The 21,143-nt window shown below is 38.8% G+C and overlaps 1 protein-coding gene across 3 annotated transcripts in view; it reads right to left on the reverse strand.

The window, feature by feature from the left end:
• Positions 1–20,472, reverse strand: part of RBMS1 (RNA binding motif single stranded interacting protein 1) — a 151,304-nt gene extending 130,832 nt beyond the window's left edge. For 2 of the 3 annotated variants that reach the window (XM_051787674.1, XM_051787675.1), the window contains exon 1: positions 20,061–20,280. In XM_051787674.1, coding sequence (XP_051643634.1) covers positions 20,061–20,135 — 75 coding nt within the window. In that variant the 5' untranslated portion in view covers positions 20,136–20,280. Of the gene's footprint in view, positions 1–20,060 lie in introns of all 3 variants that reach the window. The other variant, XM_051787673.1, reaches the window with a different exon arrangement.
• Positions 20,473–21,143: the final 671 nt, after the last annotated feature.

Raw genomic sequence — 21,143 nt, forward strand, 5'->3', positions numbered from 1 at the left:
AGCAGGTCCACTAGAGGGCTATAAAGATTATTAAAGGACTGGAGCATCTCTCTTACAAGAAAAGGTTGAGAGAGCTGGGCTTGTTGAAACCCAAGAAGAGACAACTGAGAGGTGACCTCGTCAATGTGTATAAGTATCTGAAAGGAAGTTGTGAGTCTCCCTCACTGAAGATACTCAAGAACTGTCTGGACACAATCTTATGCCACACGCTCTTGGATGACCCTGCTTGAGCAGGGAGGTCGGGCCAGATGTGTGGTCCCTTCCAACCTGACCCATTCTGTGATTTGTGTTTGTAATTTGTTCATAAGCTTTGAACTGTTCTTCTCTTCTGGATACTGATGAAAGTTCAGAACATTTTTCATATATCATTTGATTAGTGTCCATCTTTCTGCTGTCATCAACTGCACACAATCTCATTAATTGTTGTAATATTAAACAAGTCATATACTATACATTTAAATTCATATCCTATATTAACTTCCATTTTTACAAACAGCCATTAATTTTAACAGCTTTTCATTAAAATGTTCATTCATATAGAGGCTCTACATAAATATTAACAGCTTAATAGGAACTGAGGGTGGCCAGTTAATGAAATAACATTAGATACAAACACTACAAGAACTATTATGATGTATACCCATGCAAAAGTTGTATCCAAAATAATTTCTTTTAAAAATAACTAGAAAAAATATAAAATCATATTAGCAATTCTGGAAACTCCTAGTGTTATAATGTGAAACACAAGTATTACTGGGACTAATGACATGCCAAACGGTAGTTACAATTCAGATTATCCACTTTCAAAGTCTATCAACTGGCTTGTTGCTTTAACTTTCCTTTATTCCTTCAGTAATTTGTGTTTGCCTTTTGTGGGCTACTATACCAAAGCAAGGATAAGTATATAGATGCTGATTAGTCACAGAAATAAGGCTGCAAAAAACCAATCAAAATTAATTTTGCAATATGTTAAATAACTATTAGTCCTTACTTGCAACTCCCAAATTCAAGTACACATTCACATGTCAGAGCTGAGTTCAGGTTTTGCTATGCCCTTACCATTATTTTGTATATCTAATTTACTTCTTAAACTGTACAGGTGAAAATGCAGTCATGCCCCTCAATGCACTCAGCTACCATGGGATAGAATTACAAGTCAATGTTCTCTCCTCCTGTTTATGTTGTAAGTTCCAAGAATGATTATCATATGAGTACAATGAAGGTCTTTTTAGCAGTATGCTGACATGAAAGAAAAGTTCAGCTATGTTGTTTAATTGTGTATACTCCAGTGCTAGGCAACTCTCCAAACCTTACAGTAAACATTGTTTAAGGTTCATCCAGATCAGCACGATAATGAAGCTTGTGCTTTTTACACTTAGCTTTAAATGACAGTTGCTTTTCTTTATAGTTTTATATTTACCTGTTCTGAAGTACATCAGAGATATCATATCGGGCTGACCTTTTTCTTTTACAGACTGACGGTTGTCCTCTAGAGCCCTTGTCTAATATTCTGTTTACATCGTTTTGTTTTCCTGGATGCAGAACTGATCTATTGTCTTTTGTTAGTTTGTCTGGAGAACATATTCATCACAGCCTAACAAATGGCAATACTAGATTAGTAAGAAAAAAAGTGCATATGCAACAAATATGTTGTTGAATATTTTAATGGAGCCAAAAACATTTAAAAGTTCTACAAAATGTATGGTTACTCTGAAAATATTATTCATGTTCTAACAAGTATGTATGCATATAATAATGTGAAACTGGCACCACTAACTCTAATATATAATCATTATGAAGTTATTTTTGTTAATGTAAAGACATCTTCCACTACAAAAATACACATCTGAGAACAAAAATATAGGACGTGTGCTTCTTCAGTGGTGAGTTGTTCTAAGTGCAGACTGGGTGTGTGTAGGCAGACAATTATAAGACAAAGAACACTGCATTCCTAAACTTCAGTTCAATTTAGGAAGAAAGTTCATTTATTGCTCAAAGGACATAATTTACAGTGTCCTAGGTTTCTCTTATATAAGTGCTGCTGTATTTTATTTTCAGCTGGACAGTGAAATTTCACTGAAGAAATGTATTTCATACAAATACATGGTCTTCATGTGAAATCCCTTTCTGGGGATGAGTACTGCAAGATGTGCTTTTTTGTAAATGGCTTTTAGTTTGCATCATAACACAAAACCCAGTATAGTATTTCTTCAATCCCCCACTATATACATATAAAAACTTATGTGAAGTACAGCACATTTTAATTTTTACTGATGTGCTTGTCAGAATCTAGACAATTCAGAGCTATAGTAAAGATAGGCAAAACTTCAGACTTGATCTGCTGGGGTCAGATAGAACTTCAAAGTTTTAACCATGTGAATACTCTTAACTACATTAATAGGTCCAAATGATATTCCCATGATTAAGCATTTTAAGAATTGTGACGTAGAGCTGAAGGTTGTTAAAACTGACAGAAATAAAGTATTAGTGAAAAATAACATCTCTGTTGCAGCTGAGGTGTATATAGGTCTCTCAACACTGAGATTAATGTGTTGCTTTGTTCTTTATCAGGTCTCCGATGAGCCTGACGTTATCTCCCTGACATTTGAGATTTCCCTAATAGTACCCATTAGTCACAGGATATTGAACTCACAGAATGCAACAAAGTTTTAAAAAAGTAGTAATCTATCTTAAACCCAAGGATTATCTCAATGGATGCCTGATCTGTGTAGAGGACATCCAGGGCACCTCAAGGGTATAAAGAGTAATAATCAATAAGCCATATCAATTGCCAAGTACCTTCCAGTCTGCCACAAACCCAGCTTCCAGAGACAATCCTCCTAACCACCAGGGCTCATATGAACAGAACATCAAGTAAAAGAACAAAAATCTGCTTTTTCTTTACTATTTATTTTATTTCAAATAAATATCCTTTTCTGTTTCCCACAAAATTTGCTCTCTGCAGGTTTAGCTGGATCCTCAGCAATTCCTTACAACAGTCAAAGTCAACAGAGAAGGGTCTCCCGAAATATGACAGCTGTTTACCTGAAATCGTGATCATCACCTTCCCTGGCACAACAACGTTCTAGGTGGGCAGTAGTATCACAGGAAGAAAACAAGATAGATGGAGTCCAATACCCCTCACTAAACCTGATCAGTATGGGGCTTTGGCTTGCACTGGGAATGGATTCAGGAGAAGTGAGTGGAGTTGATACTACAGAAGGTATGTCCACTCGAGGACAAAACAGCTCGTTTGCACCTGCAAGGGTCTGGGTCACTGTGAGAATGAATAGTCAGGAAATTATTGTCCATCTCCAGTGCACCAACAACAAAGATCATCAATTTATTTTTTGTTCGTGGTAGCTTTTTTTTTAATAAAAGACCACTGAGAGCACTATACTGAATGCTTCTGTGCAGATGCCAATATTTAGTGATATTTGCTCCTTTCCTTGATGAAACAAGTCTGTATGTTTGGAAATTAATTGGAAATTAATTAATTTGGAAATTAATTAAAAAATCAGAAATTTCAAACTTAATTGGAGTGAAAAAAAGAATAATGTAAAAAGAAATTAAAAGTAGATGCAAACATAAAACACTAATAAATGAAGTCAAGAAAAAAAAACTTTTTTTCCCTAAAGAAATTTTACTAAAATCCAATAAAGACCAGGAAATACATACACAGATATTTAAATGCTTCATATATTTATGCTCCAATGCACCTCTAGAGAAAGAAAACATATATTGCTTACCCAGCATAGTGCTCTCTTTAACTAGAAAAACATTTAATTTCAAGTATTTCTAAAGTGTAATTTGATTCTCAGTTCCTAGCTACATATCAGTCCTGGGATACATTCCATAGTTATGAAGTATTACCTTGAGAGATTTCATGCTTCCAAGCACATGGCCAATTTCTGCCCTGGGATGCAAACATACAATTCTCTTTGAAGTCTATAAGAGTCACAAAAGTAGAACATGTTGCACACTACAACTGAGTTTTTTCTGTATTTAGCATCAAATTCTACTCAGCGTTACTTATTTAACTCTATTCCCCTCCAATTTTAATTGGAGGGCTACAACTGAGCTGAATTGGTCTCTCATGCCAACACTTAAAGTAATTAAATTAAGTCTATGCATACATCATTGTAAATGTGGTTTTTATAAAGCTAAGCAACTTCATTCTTCTGTGTAACATAATTTTTTACCTATAAAACTCTTACTATTTAATGTGTTAATATAACTATGATACATTCGTGTAGTTGTGTTTTGCATTACTGCACATTCTAGAAACCTTTCAATTTAAAATTAAATCCAAGATACCTGTGTAATTTCAGTACTTATAATTCTCAAGAAAGGAGACTTTGAAAAAAGTATGCAGAGAAATCTCATCTGTGTTCTAACACGTGCTCTGCAGCCCAGTTCTGAATGCTGCAGGCAGGCAAAATGCTCACTTAGTGAAGTGAATAAATATTTATTGCGCATTTATTTACTTCTGCTATTACTGGATTTAGTAATATAATTAAAACTATTAAAATTATTAATTAGAGGACAATACAGTTAAAAGAGTTTTAGATTACATGAGTTTAGCACATTGAGTCAGCTTAATTAAGTCTTGTCTATGTTTGGAAAATTACCGGAACCACTAAGAAATAGCCTCGGATAGGGACATGTAGATATGTGAACATCTATATGGGAATTTAACACACTCAGTAATTCCAGAAAAGTATTTCCTTATAAATTCCATTATATTTTTAAGTGCATACAAGCTCTAAATCTTGTTAGCGTCAATATTGTGCACCGTTGACAGCTTTTACTCTCTAACACTCCAATGTGTTTACTTCAGTATCATCAAACCCTTAAAGCTTCATCCTGGAAAGAAGCAGGAACAGAAGCCTCGTGCATCCATTAACAGATTTAAATGTAAAAACATCTCCAAGTAACTGCCATGACAAGGCAATCACCTTGCAGAATAAGAATGCCTTTTCTTGCTTAGCTGGCTTTGAAAGTGGATTAAGCTGCTTTGGACGAGGGTGCTCTTTTTCAAGAGGAAAGCTCTGCTCACTTGAAACTATTTGGGGATAATTATTCCAGAATACCTAATAAATCCTTATACCTGGCCTTCCACCAGTGCTTGCTGTGCTAGTATTGTGCCCAGTGCTTGCACTGCAGTTACCTCTCAAGGATCCCTGCTGTCAGAATAAAAGGAACTAGATGCCAAACACCATTCTCAGAGGATCACTGCAAACAAGAGAAATGCAAGATGAAACTATATGCGCAAAAGTCTGGGATTATATAATGTTTCAGAGCTAACATCACCAGTATAACCCATGATTAAAGAAGTCCCACCAACAACAAAAAGAAACAAAACCAAAAGCTACAAAACTGAGACATTAAATATGAACAAAATAAAAAGGATCTACTCTTGTTTGGATGTAGTTATGGCTTCAGGACAACATACTGGAAGTGCAAAATCACTGTGACTTATTTGTGACTCCCTCTCCATAAAACTGAAGACCTTTCTTGGGCTGTGTTGCTCCACAGAGGTAGACTGTGACAAAAAAAAATATAAACTCCGTGCTACTCCTTTGGAGTATCATGATCTCCACCATCTCCAAAGGCCATAGCACAGCTGAGAATGATTCTGGCCATTTCACAAAAAATATGAATTAAAATATACAGATCATCCTATCTCAGTTACAGGAACTGCAAATGCTATTCTGTGGCGATGACTTGAGCACTTCTAACCTGCTCTTGGTCCTGCTTTTCCCTAAAAGTGACCTTAAAGCCCACTTCTCTGCTCACCAAATTGGACTGGAATCTTATTTCTAGTCCAAACACAGAATCCACTCAAGGCTGGTAGGATGGACCTTAGCCTCTGAGCTGACATATGACCAGACACATAAGGATTCTGGCATAATACAAACAGCACAAATGAATGATGAAAACTTTAATGTAAGAAAGCATATTTTTCTATGTATGAAGTTTAAAGACATGAAAATATGTCACTATAAATTCTAAGTTTCATTCTAGCTAATGTACTGTATGATTTCAACTGAGCTCTATTTCTCAAGCATACTCTTTTGATTTTTCATATTGAGATGGGTGCCTTCTGGGTTTCTTTTCTGTTTAGCCACTTTTGCTAGGAGCAGTGTGTGATATAGTATAGTGATATTCTGGCTCCTAAGTGGATACTAACTACATTTACTCTTTGTTATATTGTATACTTTCTTTGATTCAGATTCATGCCACACCTATCAGGATAAGAAAATTCCATAAAAATAAAATACCAGAAAGAATTGCAACATCACCACGTCACTTGAGAGCCTGTTCAGGAAGTTCTTGCATTTACTCTAGTTTCAGTGTAATAAGAAAACAGATGTACAATCTACAGGAAGTAAAAAGAAATGGCAAACTCTTCAGTTCTGAGTTTACCTCCGTAACTTTATCTACATTATCACAACAGGGCTGCAGAAGTTGAGGCAAAGATGACTGCCACAATTGCCCCAAGAGCATCTTTTGTCCTCTCACAATCTGTATAAAACAAGGCCTTTCCCAGAGGTCCTGTTTGTTCCCCAAATCTGTCCATTGTTTTTGTAAAAATAACCTTTCATTCTTGCTGAACTTTAGCAGTCCCCAAACTGAGTTCTTGCAGAATACTGCCTTCAATCTCCTTTTGTTGGAGATGCAACTCCCCATGGATGGCCTGGCAGCTGGAGGTGTCTTCTTGTGCCATGTTCTGGCACACATGCCACAGCCTCTCCACTGAATTGGGCTTTTGCTCTTCTCTGCTCTTTTCACTTATTCTTTTTCCTTATCTGTTCTCTACAGCAATTTGCCTCTTTCAAAATTAGTTTTCCCTCCATCTGGCTTTTTACTTTTCAGTTACCTTTTCCTCTTTTCCTATCTCAAATGACAGCACAAGGCTCAAGAGACAGGTCTGTAGCCAGCTTTTAAGAGTCTATTTAACCTACTTTCAGAGATAAGCTCAATGCTCAGGGGTAGAGAAAGCAAACTGGATCAGTCCCATGGAACCATTTCTATTGTGTTCAAACCCACCATTCTCAAGACCAGGTGCTCTGGGTCTCAATGTGGGAGTAAGGACTAACAGCAGGTAGTTCTTCTAAAGCTGCCTGCTGTTTTGGCGAATCCAATATTATATAAAATTGCAGAACCCAGATTACTTCTCTGTTGCTATCTCAATGGCATCCTGACATGACTTTCCTCTTTTCCAGATGCTACTCCTATAAGTATCAATTATCAAAAGATTCTCACTAGAACTGTGAAATGTTTTTTCATTTCTAGACGTGGCTCTCAGCTTTCTACTCACAGAAATCCCAGCTCAGCCTCCTGACATCCTCCAGTAATTAGGCAAGTCAGAGTTACTCTAACTTATATACAACCCTGGATACCAGCAAGGCTTCTTTCCACTGTCTCCAAGGCATCTAGAGGCTCCAGAATTCTGCTTTAAAGCTATATGCTGTCTGGTATGGTCTGGAGATTTTGCAGATCATTTAAACTGAAAAATGGGAGGCTATAATGAAACAAATACTAAAATTAATATTATAATGTTTATTATTGCTTGACATAAAAGTAAGATTCTGGTGCGTGATTTTTTCTGCAAAGACTAAATTCTGTGGACATGTAAACTAGAGAACACATGGAGCTCAGTATCAGTGTCAAGAGAAGGACTAAGGTCTTAGTTTATGAAAAAATCACAACTAGGGCCCATTTTACACATGAATGCCTTCATTATATAGACAGCAAGCCAGAATATTTTATAAATAATACGCACACATCCATACTTCACTAGATTGCCCAATATCCAAATTACTCGAAGCACAGGCTGTCTTGCAGAGTAGACACCACACTTTCAAAGACCAAAGAATAACACTAACTAGTCAATCAAGAAAATTGAATCAACTGTGGATATTTTCTAACAACTGGTAGGTAAATCTAAACTAGACTATATATCCAACACTTTTTAAAAATGTGTGTATACAATTGCCACCAGAGCATTGGGATGTGCAGCATCCTCCCTGGATGACAAAAACAGCACGATTTCCATCAATGAAAAAGATGGAATACATTTTGAAAGACAACACTCAGATAAATTTCTACTCTTAAAAGGTGTGTCACAGAAATGCCAGGAGTTCTGTTGTTCAGCATATAAACGTTTCTAAACTTCATATAAATATGAGTAAAGAGGATCCATTTATACTAACCTTGACAGAGCTGAATAGAGTGTAAGTAAGCATGAAAAATGACCCATTATATTTCATATGAGTATTAAAAACTATCTATAACTCATGTGTTCATTATTCAATTATTCATCTGACATAGAATTCCACTTTCAATTTTAAAAGAAGAAAACAGGTATCGAATATAAAATATGCATAGTTGCTTTTCTGACTCTTTTGGGGGTAACATGGCAAAGCAAACTTCTGTTATTCTTTTTTCATTTTTACCATGGTATTTTGCTATTTCTCCCAGAAAGCAGCATGGCTATTTAGTATGTAACTGTTAGATGCTTGGTAACACTACCCCCTACTCCCAAGCCCTCAACTAAATGAAAGTCCAAGAATAGCATTTAAAATCCCTAAGAACAAAAACATTCTCAGTGCACAAATGTATCTTGTTTTTTTCCCCCAATTCTATATTTTTGTAAAAATCTGTACTTTTTTTTTATATTCAGATAGCCCAGTCACCACCAAGGTAAACATTCCAGGATAAAGGAGAAAATAAAGATGTGTTCAGTTGGGCAATTTATTTTCTGTGATAATAACTTGGATTGACAATACTGCTGTCTCTTCAACTCCCTGGTCATGAAAGTCATCTTAAGGCCAACTTAATCCAGTGCTGGGTCCCTAAATATATATTCTGGCACCTAACAAGAAACCTGATTATCAGAATTAAGGGACAACCACGATCAGATTATTTAGTTAGCAGTGTAAAAATTAACTGACATTTGGTGGGTTTTACATATTTTTCTTATCATCAATCTGGCTGACAACCATGGCTGTGATTTTATTTTTTTTTAAGATCTAGTAGAAGCAGCATCTTTAAGATTAACTTCAGGATTTGGTAACATGTGAGTTCCTATTATTATACCTGCCATTGAAAATCCTTAGAAAATCTGGGGGAGTAAGTATATAAAAGACACTGGAAAGAAGTGCTAATAAAAGCAGAGTGGGCTAAAGAAGCTGGGTGGGTGGGTTTGGAAGCCTTTCATGTATCCATTGCTTCTGCAGCTGATGAACTTACTGTAATTTGGAAGAAAAGTCATGTGAGATATAGCAAAACTGTCAGTGAAAAGCAAGAGGAACATGCTAATTCTTCCCATTTGTTCTCCTAGAAAGTCAGAACACTGCCTTCCTCAGTACTCTGCTGTTCCTCCAAATACTGTCTGCTTAGAAAGAAACAAGATTTATTTGGGGGTTAATTATTATTTTATTTAATTTTTAATCCATGTTCAAGACAAAAACTTATCAACACATTCAGATTTGATGCAGGAACAAGAAATGTCAGGCTAAAGAGGTGATTTGGTATGAGAACATTTACAAGTCTGTCACAATTTACAGCATAATTTTGTAGCACTATAATGTTCTGCCAGGAGAAAAACAAACAAATAGACAAACCTAAAACCTTAAATTTTAAGCAGCTTAAATAAGATATTTGCTAAAATGGGATAGGGAATTTGCAAGATTTATGATTATTGAAATATCATTTGCATATATAACATGCATTATACAATCATGTTCTGTTAAACAGAAAAAGGGATTTCCTTTCCAAATTCCATAGCACAGCTTACAATGACGGAACATGAAAGGAGCAGTAACAGTTTCTTCAGAGCCTCCTATACTGATGGACAGTTACCAGAGCCTACCTTACAGAATTACACACTAGTCTGGAAATAATTACTGGAGGTCATCCAGTCCAACTGCCCTCCAAGAGCAGGTTCAAGTACAGCAGGTTGCTTGGGACCTTGTCCAGTTGAGTTTTTTTACCCTCTCCAAGAGATTCCAGAACATCTCTCAGCATTTGTTCAGGTTCTTGGCCACCCTTATGGTGAAAAAAAAGAATTTCTTAATTTCTAATTACAAATTTCTCATGTCACAACTTGTGTCCATTGTGTTGCATCCTATTGCCTATTCCCTTCTATGATAAAACAACTGCTTCTGTAGACAAGAAGAGAACAGTGAATGATGCACTTGTGAAGGAAGAGTCCCTTGAAATGACGTCAGCTGAGAACTGACAGGATGAGGAGCAGCTCTGCTGGAACAGACCTGGGTGCTGTGGGAGACAGCAAGCCAAGCATAAGCCAGCAGCATGCTCTGGCAGGTGTTCCTCCTGGGTTGCATTCGGGTGAGGGAAGTGACTATCCCCCTATTTGAAGGGCTCCATCTAGAATACCACATGCAGCTTTGGGCCCCCAGTAAATGACACTGATAAACTAGAGCAAGTTCAGTGGAGGGTGGGGCTGGGGGCTGGATCACATGCTCTGTGAAAAGCTGGGTTTGTTCAGGCTGGAGAAGCGAAGGCTTTGGTGGGAGCTAATAGCAGCTTTCCATTTATAGAATGGAAAATTCTGAGGAGGTTATCAAGGAGAAGGGGCCAGGTTCTTACAGTGGTGCATGGCGTGATGATAAGTCAATGAGCCTAAGTCAAAACAAGAGAGGTTCAGACTGGACATAAGGGGAAAAAAAAATCACTAGTATTGGACCAGTGCAGAGAGGCTGTGCATCTCCATCCTTGGAGACTTTCAAGGCTAGACTGAATAATGGCCTAAGCAAACTGGTCTGATCTTCTAGATGACCCTGATTCGAGCAGAAAACCGAATTAGAGAGCTCCTGATGATCCTTCCAACCTGAATTATCCTGTGATCCTATCCCTGTACATCTTCAATAAGTGTCTGGCTCCACCTTGTCTATACATTCTCATTTGATACATTTAGAGAGCAATTAGATCTCCCCTTAGGTTTTTTTTCTTAAAGCTAAATAAAGCTGGTTGTCGGACCCGGGCATAAAACAGGGGAATATACATATTTCTCAGAAAAGGAAAAAAAGTCACTGAAATACGGATATGGAAAGAGTAGAGTACAACCTGAGTATACAATCCAGTAAAAGGCCTGAGCAGTGAGAACAGTGAACTGGGGAAAGGAATTTGGGACTGAGAACAAAGAAACTGCTTCTATGATTCAGGATCCCTGTGTTCAAGGAAACTGGAGTTTGACTACTCTTTGTCAATAATTCAGACACATCAAAGAAACTACTAAGTATAGCCTACTAAGAATCTGAATTTTTGGCTAACTGACTGGGTCAAAAGAAGAAGGAGGCATTCTGAAGTCTTTGACCCTGTTAAGAGAGATGTTTCCCCCTCCAAAATGTCCCTGTTTATTCTCCTCGCTTTAATGTGCCATTGTCAAATGCAAACGGTCACTAACCAGGAAAGCCACCCTGAGGAAAACAGAGGGTCACTGACACTATTAATGAAATTCAAAGTTTGTATCATAAACCCTTCTTTAATGTTTTTTCTAGGAGACAGAATGTTTTAGCTAGTACTTTTCCAAATGAGTCACTAACACCCTTGTCTTAATTCTGCAACTGCTGCTAATTTGAAGTGCCAGCTTTCTCCCCTCTTTCCCCAGAATGAAATAAAATATCAATGTTGCATTGTGCTGAAAATGGAAAGTTAGATGCAACACTATGCTACAAGGCCTCTGGAAGTTCCATTTACATTTGATTCTTTCTTTCCTCCCAGGCCTATACCTAACTTAAGCCCTCTCAGCAAATTATTTCACACTTACTTCCACAATCATTGGTCCTAAGAATGAAAGACAGACCCAAAAGAGTCTGTCCCTTAGCGCAGAGTTAGTGAACCAACATCTAACACAATTTAAAAGAGTAAAAGAAAAGATAAAGTCATAGAAAAATTATGTTAACAGTTATCACCATATATGTGAAATCAGCAGATTTTGCTAACCTAAGAGGTCTGTGGGCCAAGGCCCCAGAAAACCTTTTATTCAGAAAAGCTACACAACACCACTTTGTTGGACAAAAGCGAGGCCTATGAGGATGTACTTCTCTCAGAGACAACTTTACCTATAGCCACGCAAATCTCAAACTCCTTAAGTATCACATTAGTTGCTCCACTGTAAAAATGTATTGCAGGTGGTGGGTTTGGGGTTAGTTTTCAGCCAGACTGGTTTCTTGATTCAGCTCACTGACGATCATACGAATGGTTGTGCCAGCACAGGGGAAGGGAGAGGAATGGGTTGCTGGGAGCAATGGGGGAAGACAAGATTGTCCTTTTTGGCTGCTGCGCATAGTTATGTAAAATTAAAGTGATTATGTAGCTATGGCCTGAGGGATAGAAGAGGTCACAGATACTACCACAGCCTACAAACTGCTGTAAAAATTGTGTCAGTGTGTGTTGCCAAGAGACAAGCAAGGGAATTCAGTTCTTAACCTGTTGTAAAATTTACAAAGTGAAGCCCGTTGACTCTATCTCCCTACAAAAGATCAATACTTTCCTCTCCATGCACAAGAGTCATGCCAAACATTTTGAGTTCCATTTTGTATCAGTAAGCTCTGCTTATCTACCTGGAACGATTTTGAAGTACTTTTCATAGGCCTTACATGTGTGCTGAGATTTCAGAAATTTAGCTTAAATATATTTTGAAATGTTTTCATCAAGTCAGAGCAATTGAGGCTAAATGTGCTCTTATGACCTCAGACCATGAACAAGAGCACAGTGCTTAAAAGCCACCATGAAACAAGTGAGTCATGGTACCTGGTTATACTCGGGTCCAAGCTCGTCTTCCTCAATTCTGAGATAACATAATTCAGCTTAGAATTTACTGAAATTACAGTTAAATGCAGATCTCAGTATATTCAGCTGAAGAAGACTAAGATGCAGGAAGTCAGATAATAATCATCACCTATTAGCCACAGTAAATATGACCTGAATCTGTTGAGTGTCTGTTTTGACTGAAATGAATTAAACTCAGGCAGAAGAGATTTTTATCAGCATGCTTCTCCAATATTTTTCACTTTTTTAGCAAAGCAGGAGTTTTTCCAGTAGAAATAGTTGTGATCGCTACTTTGCACAGGCCACAAAGTCTATACAATACAATGAAAATAAGTATATAATTTTAGCTAAATCTAAGCACATCTTTTCAAGAGACTATTTCTCAAACCAAAAGCATAATTTAATGAAAAAAAATTTATTTTTGAAACCATTGTTATTCACTCTTGATTATGGAAGACTGAAACTGAAATATGTATCTGTACCAAGCTATAATTTCCTATTTATTACTACACCTTTGTTCAAACTTCTTTACTACTACCACGATCAAGTGTCCTTCATTAGGATTAGCAGCATCAATTACCTTTCTGAGTAAGAGTGATGCATCTGCTATCAACATTCATAGCTTAAACTGTTGCTTGGACTTCAAAGCAGCTGAAAAACCATGTCTAAGTTGGTTTTTTTGATGTATATCCTCAATAGATATGTTTCTTAAATATATTGTTTTATAAAATAATAAGTTTAGAAAACAATGCTTTACTATACTGTATTATTCTTCATTAGCAAATGTCAATAATTTTCCCTACCTTTTCTTTGTTCTTTCAACACTAGGTGGAAGCTTAGAAATTTGCTCTCAGGAAATTTCATCCTTGAGACTGAGACCTAAAGGTTTATACTCTAACTAGAAGCCAAGTATTTTGAAGTATAGGGTTCCCTTTACAAATAAGTTTACGAATCTAAACATCATGCTCAACTGTGGTTTAAAAGAATGAGAAAAAACTACAGTCATTATAAAGAGTTTCACCTGAGTTTTGAAAAAAAAAACAAACCTAAAGAACTATTTTATTCAAAGAAAATTAACTTCTCCCTCTACAAACTTATTGCACACCTTTCATGAGTGCCTTGGGATCCTGTGTTGAAGGTAAAGCTAGAAAATACACTAGTACAAATCAGACAGACTGTGTAATTCTGGGCTTTTGCAGCTGTTGTCTACCTATTGGATATAAACTTCACAGAAATGGCTTTGGAACAAACCGGGAGCCTGGAGGGGTTAACAATCAAACACAAAAGAAAAAAAGCACTGAATAAATGTTTCAAGTCTATTTCAAGTCATATATTGGTTTATCACTTTTTTGTAAAAGTCAGTCAGTCCCTTAAGACCATCACACTCAGGATCTGCTCATATGTCTGCAGTAAAGTTACTACAGAATCAAGGAGAGGGACCAAGATTTTGTTGACATTTCTTAAATGACGCCAATCACACAGTATCAAATTAGGCATCAAGCACAGTGAACTCTAGGGATGAGTTTAGTCTCAAACTTCTAGAAATTACAAAGCTAATAAGAACCTGTAATTTCTACCATTAATTTGGTGGAGGAAATATTTTTTACTCTGTCATTTGCAAAATCAGTCTCTAGTGCATGTATATTTATACCATTGCTTTCTCTACAGAGGTTGGACTAAGGGAGGAAAGTTGCAGCATTTTTATAACTCTTTTTAAAAGACTCCCTAGGAAAAAAATACAAAATAAGTACATTATGGATGCCATTGCTACTTCCCCTTGATTCCAGCCCTGATCACACAATCTATAAGCACTCCCTAACTTCTGCTCCTCTGAAGTGAAGATTATGACCACCATGTCATTTCAGATCCCCCCCAAATTAAGCATGGTCAGCATAATCCAAGCATAAATTAACATTATAGTACATATTGCTTATCTGAAAACAAAGGCGTAACTCACGTTGACTTCAATGAAGCCAGTCTTCAAGATAACGATGTTGTGAAGTGTTTCTACATTTCATGTTTCTTTATCAGAGTTATTTAAACAGTTACAATAATGCACATTATTGTATATTAACATACATCCTTCTTGACACCACCATAATGTACATGATACATTAACATACATCCTTCTTGACACCACTAAACAGTGCAGTGCTCCCAGCATGAAGTATCTCAGTTTAAGCCTTCCTGAAGTCACTACTATTAACAATATGTCTGGTTACATCCTGCTTCTAATGCATATTTGCCCAGGTGGCTAATATGACATTAATTCTCATGAAAGCTCTGCAATAGAACAGTTCAAAACTGGAGTAATTCCACACAAGGAGGACAGACATTTGCAGAGCTTTGTATGAACTTTGTTCAACCCATTTCCAGAAAGGCTTTTGCATATTTAAGAATTATTCTAGCAAGAGTTTCTAGAAATACTTTCTGAAGGGCATATTTCTAGTTCATAGCAAGCCACCTGAACCAAACTTTAAAAGTAGCTATAACTGGGACAAGGATAGAGATGTCCCTCACAAAACAAGCTAGCTGGAACAACTACACAGAACAATCATTGTGACCAGTGGTCTGTCTGATGGATGGATGTAAACAGACACTCCCAGTTTTGGACTGGAATGTTTGGAAATAGAGAAAATGCTCTTTCTAGGTAACACTCTTCATTTCTCCCTATTTTACATCCCCTGGGATGTACATTTTATAGAGTTGGAGGGATTACCTTACCACCAGGCCTCTCATGTTTTTCTTAAAATGGATAAATTTTACAATTCTTTTCTTTCCACAATATAATACATTTTTTGAAAGAATTCTTCGGGTAGTTGCACAATAAAATCCCAGGCTGGCTGGAACAGGAGAGAACACATTCAAGAGGCTGAGGAGGCTAACAGGATCAGGTAACTGTGTGGAGACAAAAAGTTTGCTTGCAGCTAATCTGTGCTTTTTTTTTTTCTTTCTTTTTAATGGATTTCTAAGTCCAGTCAAGAACTAGAGAGATCACAATTATGGACAATTAATATAACTTCCAAGAATACAGAGTGTGCAAATTATTTCTATCCAACCTTATAAACACGAGCACTGTTTTACTGTAAACTTGTCTTTTACTATGTACAGATTTTGTAGTCATAGTGCATACAGAACAAATCTAACTAAACTGATTAGTAATCATTTATGCTGATTAAAATCAGCTCATAAGCTAGTAAAACTTTTTAAAGGGTGACAGACCTGTGCTTGGTACAGAATGCAGTGCCAAGGTATACATCAGCAGCAAACAATTAGCAGGTCCAACCTCCTCTGCTTTAGAAGCATCTAAAGCAGAAGGTTCTACATCAGTCTATTAACTTCATATATTGACACTTAACTGCAGATTATCCAGTGTCTCCTAATAATAAAGTTTCATATCTGTTTTGTTCTTACTCTACCATCAACAGGTCTGGATAAAAATGAAGTGTTCCCATTTTAAAGTTTGCACTGAACAGCCTGAAAACCAGTTTTTTACATGGCAGAATCTGCCTGCTCACTACAGTTTATATCAGTCTACAGTCCTGCCTACAAACCTACACAAACTTCTAGAAATATTAGCTTTTCTCAGAGCTGCCAGGGCACCAGTTTTGTAGCTCTCAAATTATGAAGTTCAAGGTCCACTCTAAGGTAATTTAGCAAGATTCAAGGATTTCATTTCTTCTGTGTTGCTGTTACCTAATACCATACAAAATAAATAGAATTCAAGTATCACATAAGTATTATCTATGACTATTAAAAGCTTGCACTTCAGATAAACCACGCTATCTATAGGAAATGTTTCCATCTTCTACTAACTCTCTTTTATACAAAGAACTTTCCTTTATGATACAGAAGCCTGTTAGTGAAACTAGTCATATTGTCACTTTATTCTCCAAGGAAAAAACAGTAAAACAGCTAGTTATCATGATTTATTTGTAAACCGTTGTGTGCATCGTGACCCTGAATTCCATTTGATATTTTGGTAAAGGGAAACAAAGCATGGATTCACTTTTATTTCTTATTTGACCAAAGCAAATTGTGGCCTAGAGATGTCTATATACATTTGTATTTGTTTATGTGTACTTTGTCTTGTTAAACTTTAAAATACTCTGCCTGGCACAGTCAGGTTTTACTCCTGGGCAGACAGGCCTTTAAGCATTACTAAAACACATACAGTCTTAACGAACATAATTTTCCAAAATGTTGAAATACAGAATCTCTCAATTACAAGTAAAACATTAAGTACGAAAATGAAATACAACTGAGTTGAAATTTGAAAAGCAAATGTTACAGAAATATTGTTTTAAAAGTACCTAAACCATTAGAAATATCCATTAAACTTGAAAATATTTTTGATGCTCTCTGGCAAGCCATACAATGCTGCAATATAGGAACTGTAATAAAACATACATTCATTAGAAGACACAAAAATTTTACAGATATGTCAGACATATCATTTGCCAGAGTAAAAATTGTGGCAGTCCCAAAAATGAAGGTTTTACAAGCTTCAACTTAAAGCCATTTCAAACTATTTTCATTTCCATAATGATTTTCATATTAAAAGCCTTACACCTTCTTCCAATGTTAATTTTGTTCATTTAATTTAAGTCCATGGTTTCACTAATCTCTTTTGATGCTGAGCTCCCTAAGACTAGGGGGAGGGAGGTGCTGAATCACAGCAAATGTTTATATTTCCTCCCAGAATATATCATTGAACCAGCTTGAATACTTCATAAATAAGACTGTGAGATCATAACAGTCAAACACAAATCTGTTTTCATAATCTATAACATATTTGTAGCAATTAAAATAGTTGACCACATCAACATTTTAACCTAAAGAACCATTAGGAATGTATGCAATTTCTAATGAGTATTTTTGAGCTCTCCACAGAAAAAACTTCATCTTCAAGCAATTCCTGTCACCTCCTAATTATCAATTTGCAGTTTATTAGTCAGCAGATTTTTCATTGTTATTTAAATAAGAAGCAAAACTTCTAGTTTCAAAATCTCCTACCTCCCCCAGTGTAATCACATACCATCACCCATCACTCATTCAGCAAAGGCTATTCAATTCTATCATCATTCGTCTTTAATAAAAAACAAAGATTTCTCCAGAATTACTGAAATAGTTCATGTAGTGGACAAGAGGCTGTTTTAAGGCTCAAAGAACAGAACAGCTGAAAACTATGAATTAAATTAATATTTCTACACGTTCAGAGAGGATCCAAGGGGAGAAGATTGCTTGTATTACTGGATTCTGCATACTTGAATATCAAAACTTACAATTACTGGTCCTTTTATCTATACCAAGGAGACACCTTTTTTCATTTATTTCTTTTATAAAATCAAGATCTATGAAAACAGGAAACTTCCACTGGATCCCAAATATTTCATTTCATGTGTGTACGTCAAATGGCTGTGTGTTCTCTCTGTGAAACAGAGCAATGTAATTTCAGGTCGTATAATTTTATAGCAAAGACTACAAGACGCTTTGAAGATGTCATTGACTGTAATACAAATCAATATTAAATTATCTGTACAGGAAACATTTTCAAAAGATGGTCCACCATGCTTTCTCATAGGATCATGGATTTCTAGGATCATTCTCTAGTAACTACTGTAAGCTATTACAGTTTATCTTCCTCTTTAATTATTTACAGGTCAAAACAGCCAAACGACATTGCTTTGTATATATTCCATGTTATGTACTTGGTTTGTAACTTACTATTGCCACACAAAACCATGAAGGTAAAAGCTGCTGAATAAAGACATTTGTTTCATTTGAGAATATTTATATAGTCATAAAGCTAAGTGATGCAAAAGGCTGTCCTTTAGGCATTCTACCTTTCTTCAAAATGCATTCAAAATATATATGTAAACAGTACTGAAGTGATTGCTCTGTAGCACAATCTTTAAATGGCTATAGTCTGTACTATTTAGCCCGATGTTGATTAGACATTTAAGAAATTAGTAATTTCAAATCACCTAAAGACCTTCATCACATTTCTATCAATTTCTGTATATGTGAACGCGCATTTAAAAGCCTTCTCATTGCTGCCTTGTAAAACGTCTCATGACCGTCAAACTGAATTTATTTTTCAGCCAAGCAGTAAAAAATACATTTCACAATACAGTAACACAAACACAATAAAAAGAAGAGCCTATCAAGTGTGCAGATAAAGGGAAGGGAATTCTTGTCCTGTCACTGCCAAAAAGGCAAGATGCTTTAATAGGGAAAAAAAAAATCACAACCAAACCCCACACCACGGTTATAACCTCTAAAAAAAGTTCACACATTGAAGCCTCATATGGGTCTGTTTTGATTTGTGAGGAGTGACACTGGTGGTTGGAAAGGCTTATGCTAAATGTTCCAGACAGCTGATGCAACCACCTCTGCATCTGCCAGTTTGCAGCATGATGCTTCTAGAGCAGTGGGGCTGGCTGCCCTTACAGACTTGAAGGAGAAAGGAAAAAAAGGTGGAGATCCACCACCACAAGAACTGCTAACATCAATATTCCTGCAAACGCCGCCTACCCGCGTACAACATTAACCATCAGGAGCTGGACCCTTAATGCGTTTTTTAATCCAGTTCGAAAACTGCGAGGTGGCAGCTCACAAAGGTCCAACTCCACAGACAATGAGTATCCACCCGAGTCCAGCAGCTTCCCCAGTGCCCGTATTTAACTGGAATTACAGCCATCCCCATCGCAGCAGCAAGCATGCCCTGCCACCCCTCGGGATGTCACAGCACCCCCACCCCAGGGTGGCTGAAGGACGGCCATGGCAGACTCAGCCGGGCCCTGCCGCCTGAACTTCGGGTCCTCTCCCTGCGTTCCAGGGGCTGCACTGGGCGAAGGCAGCGGGAGCGGGGCCCGCAGCGCTCCACTCTGTGGCGGGGTGGCCGAGGACGTGGTTGGGAAGGAGGAGACAGGCGGAGAGCCCCGGGGAAGAGGAGGGACCGCCGGCGGGAGGGGGAAGGCGAGAGGGAAGGAGTCAGGTCGGAGATGGCACGGTCGGGAGCGAAGGGAAGGGGTGGGAGCCCGGCGGGGGCTCCCGGAGGCTTTCCCGGGGCGGCGGCGGGCGGCAGGAAGGGGCTGCCGGCTCTTTCCTGTCTCCGTCCCCCGGTGCAACCTGACCGCCTCCCGCGGGCCGTTCCCCAGCCGCGGAGCCCCCGCCCGGGTTCGGCCCTGGCCGGCCGCCCGGAGCGGGGCCAGCCCCAGACGCGCCGCGCCACCCGGCGTGCCGGACCCTACCTTCGCCTGCAGATACTGGGGGTAGTAGTAGGTGGTGTACTGGGGGTACATCTGCTGTTTCCACACTTTGCCCATGAAGCTGGAAATGTAGCCTGCAGTGCAGGGATGGGGGGGTACTTTGGGGGGCTCCAGCCGCCTCTCCGTCTCTCTCTCTCCCTCCTGCCTCTTCCTCTCCGGTGGCGGCGGCGGCTCCTGCTCCTCGGCCGAGCCCAGACCTTCCTCCTCCTCCACCCAAAAAGCCACAGCGGAGCGGTGGCGGGGGCAGGCACTCTCGCTCTCTCCCCGGGAGTTCCTGCCAAGTCCCCGCCCGGCCGGGCCGAGCAGGAGCAGCAGCGGCAGCGGAGCGGCGGCGCAGGGAGCGCTCGGGGCCGGCGCGGCAGCGGCGGCGGTGCCGGGCGGCGGGGCAGGGCTGGCGGAGGGGCGGGGGGAGAGGGGGCGAGGGGAGGCGCTTAGCCCCTCTGGGAGCCCGGGGCGAGCCTCAGCCCCGGCCCGGTGTCGGGGTAGCTGCGCGGGGTCGGGTTGCTGCTCGGCTCAAGGGCCGCTCCGGCAGCGGCGAGAGCTGCGGTGCCCGGCAGGAGCGGAGCGGGGGTTTCCACGTTCTGGAGAAGGAGAAGGAGGACTGCAGTGGCCGCATCGCGCCCGGCTCGGCTCTGACCTAATTAGCCGGGTTGTGCTTTGTTATCGCCTTCGCTCTTTGTGCATCTCGCTGCCGAGCACTAGTGCAGGACGCAGGCTGGAAGGGAGAATTGAGTACCTCTTGGAACACCAAATCTGGCTTCGGTTCTGCCTGGTGGTACAGGGTCCATTTATCTGCTGGGAGTAAAAGGGACTGCAGTGCTAAAATCGGTTTACAGAGCAGCAACCACAAAACCAGACCAAATTCTCTGTCTGGCCCATTGCACATTCTTAAATTTGTACTTTAGCCAGCGGTGCTGAGTACACTTCATTCTGAAACAGGAAACATCCCTGTTCTAGTCAATAGTAGTTATATTTTTTCACTTGAATATTTTCTGTCTGAAAGCTAATTTTCCAAACATTAGAAGTGGGGACTGGCAGCACACTATAGTCCACTGTTGTTTGTAA

This window comes from Manacus candei, unplaced genomic scaffold (assembly GCF_025592945.1).
Source record: "Manacus candei isolate 608988 ecotype Guabito, Panama unplaced genomic scaffold, ASM2559294v1 h1tg000023l, whole genome shotgun sequence".
Lineage (NCBI taxonomy): Eukaryota > Metazoa > Chordata > Aves > Passeriformes > Pipridae > Manacus > Manacus candei.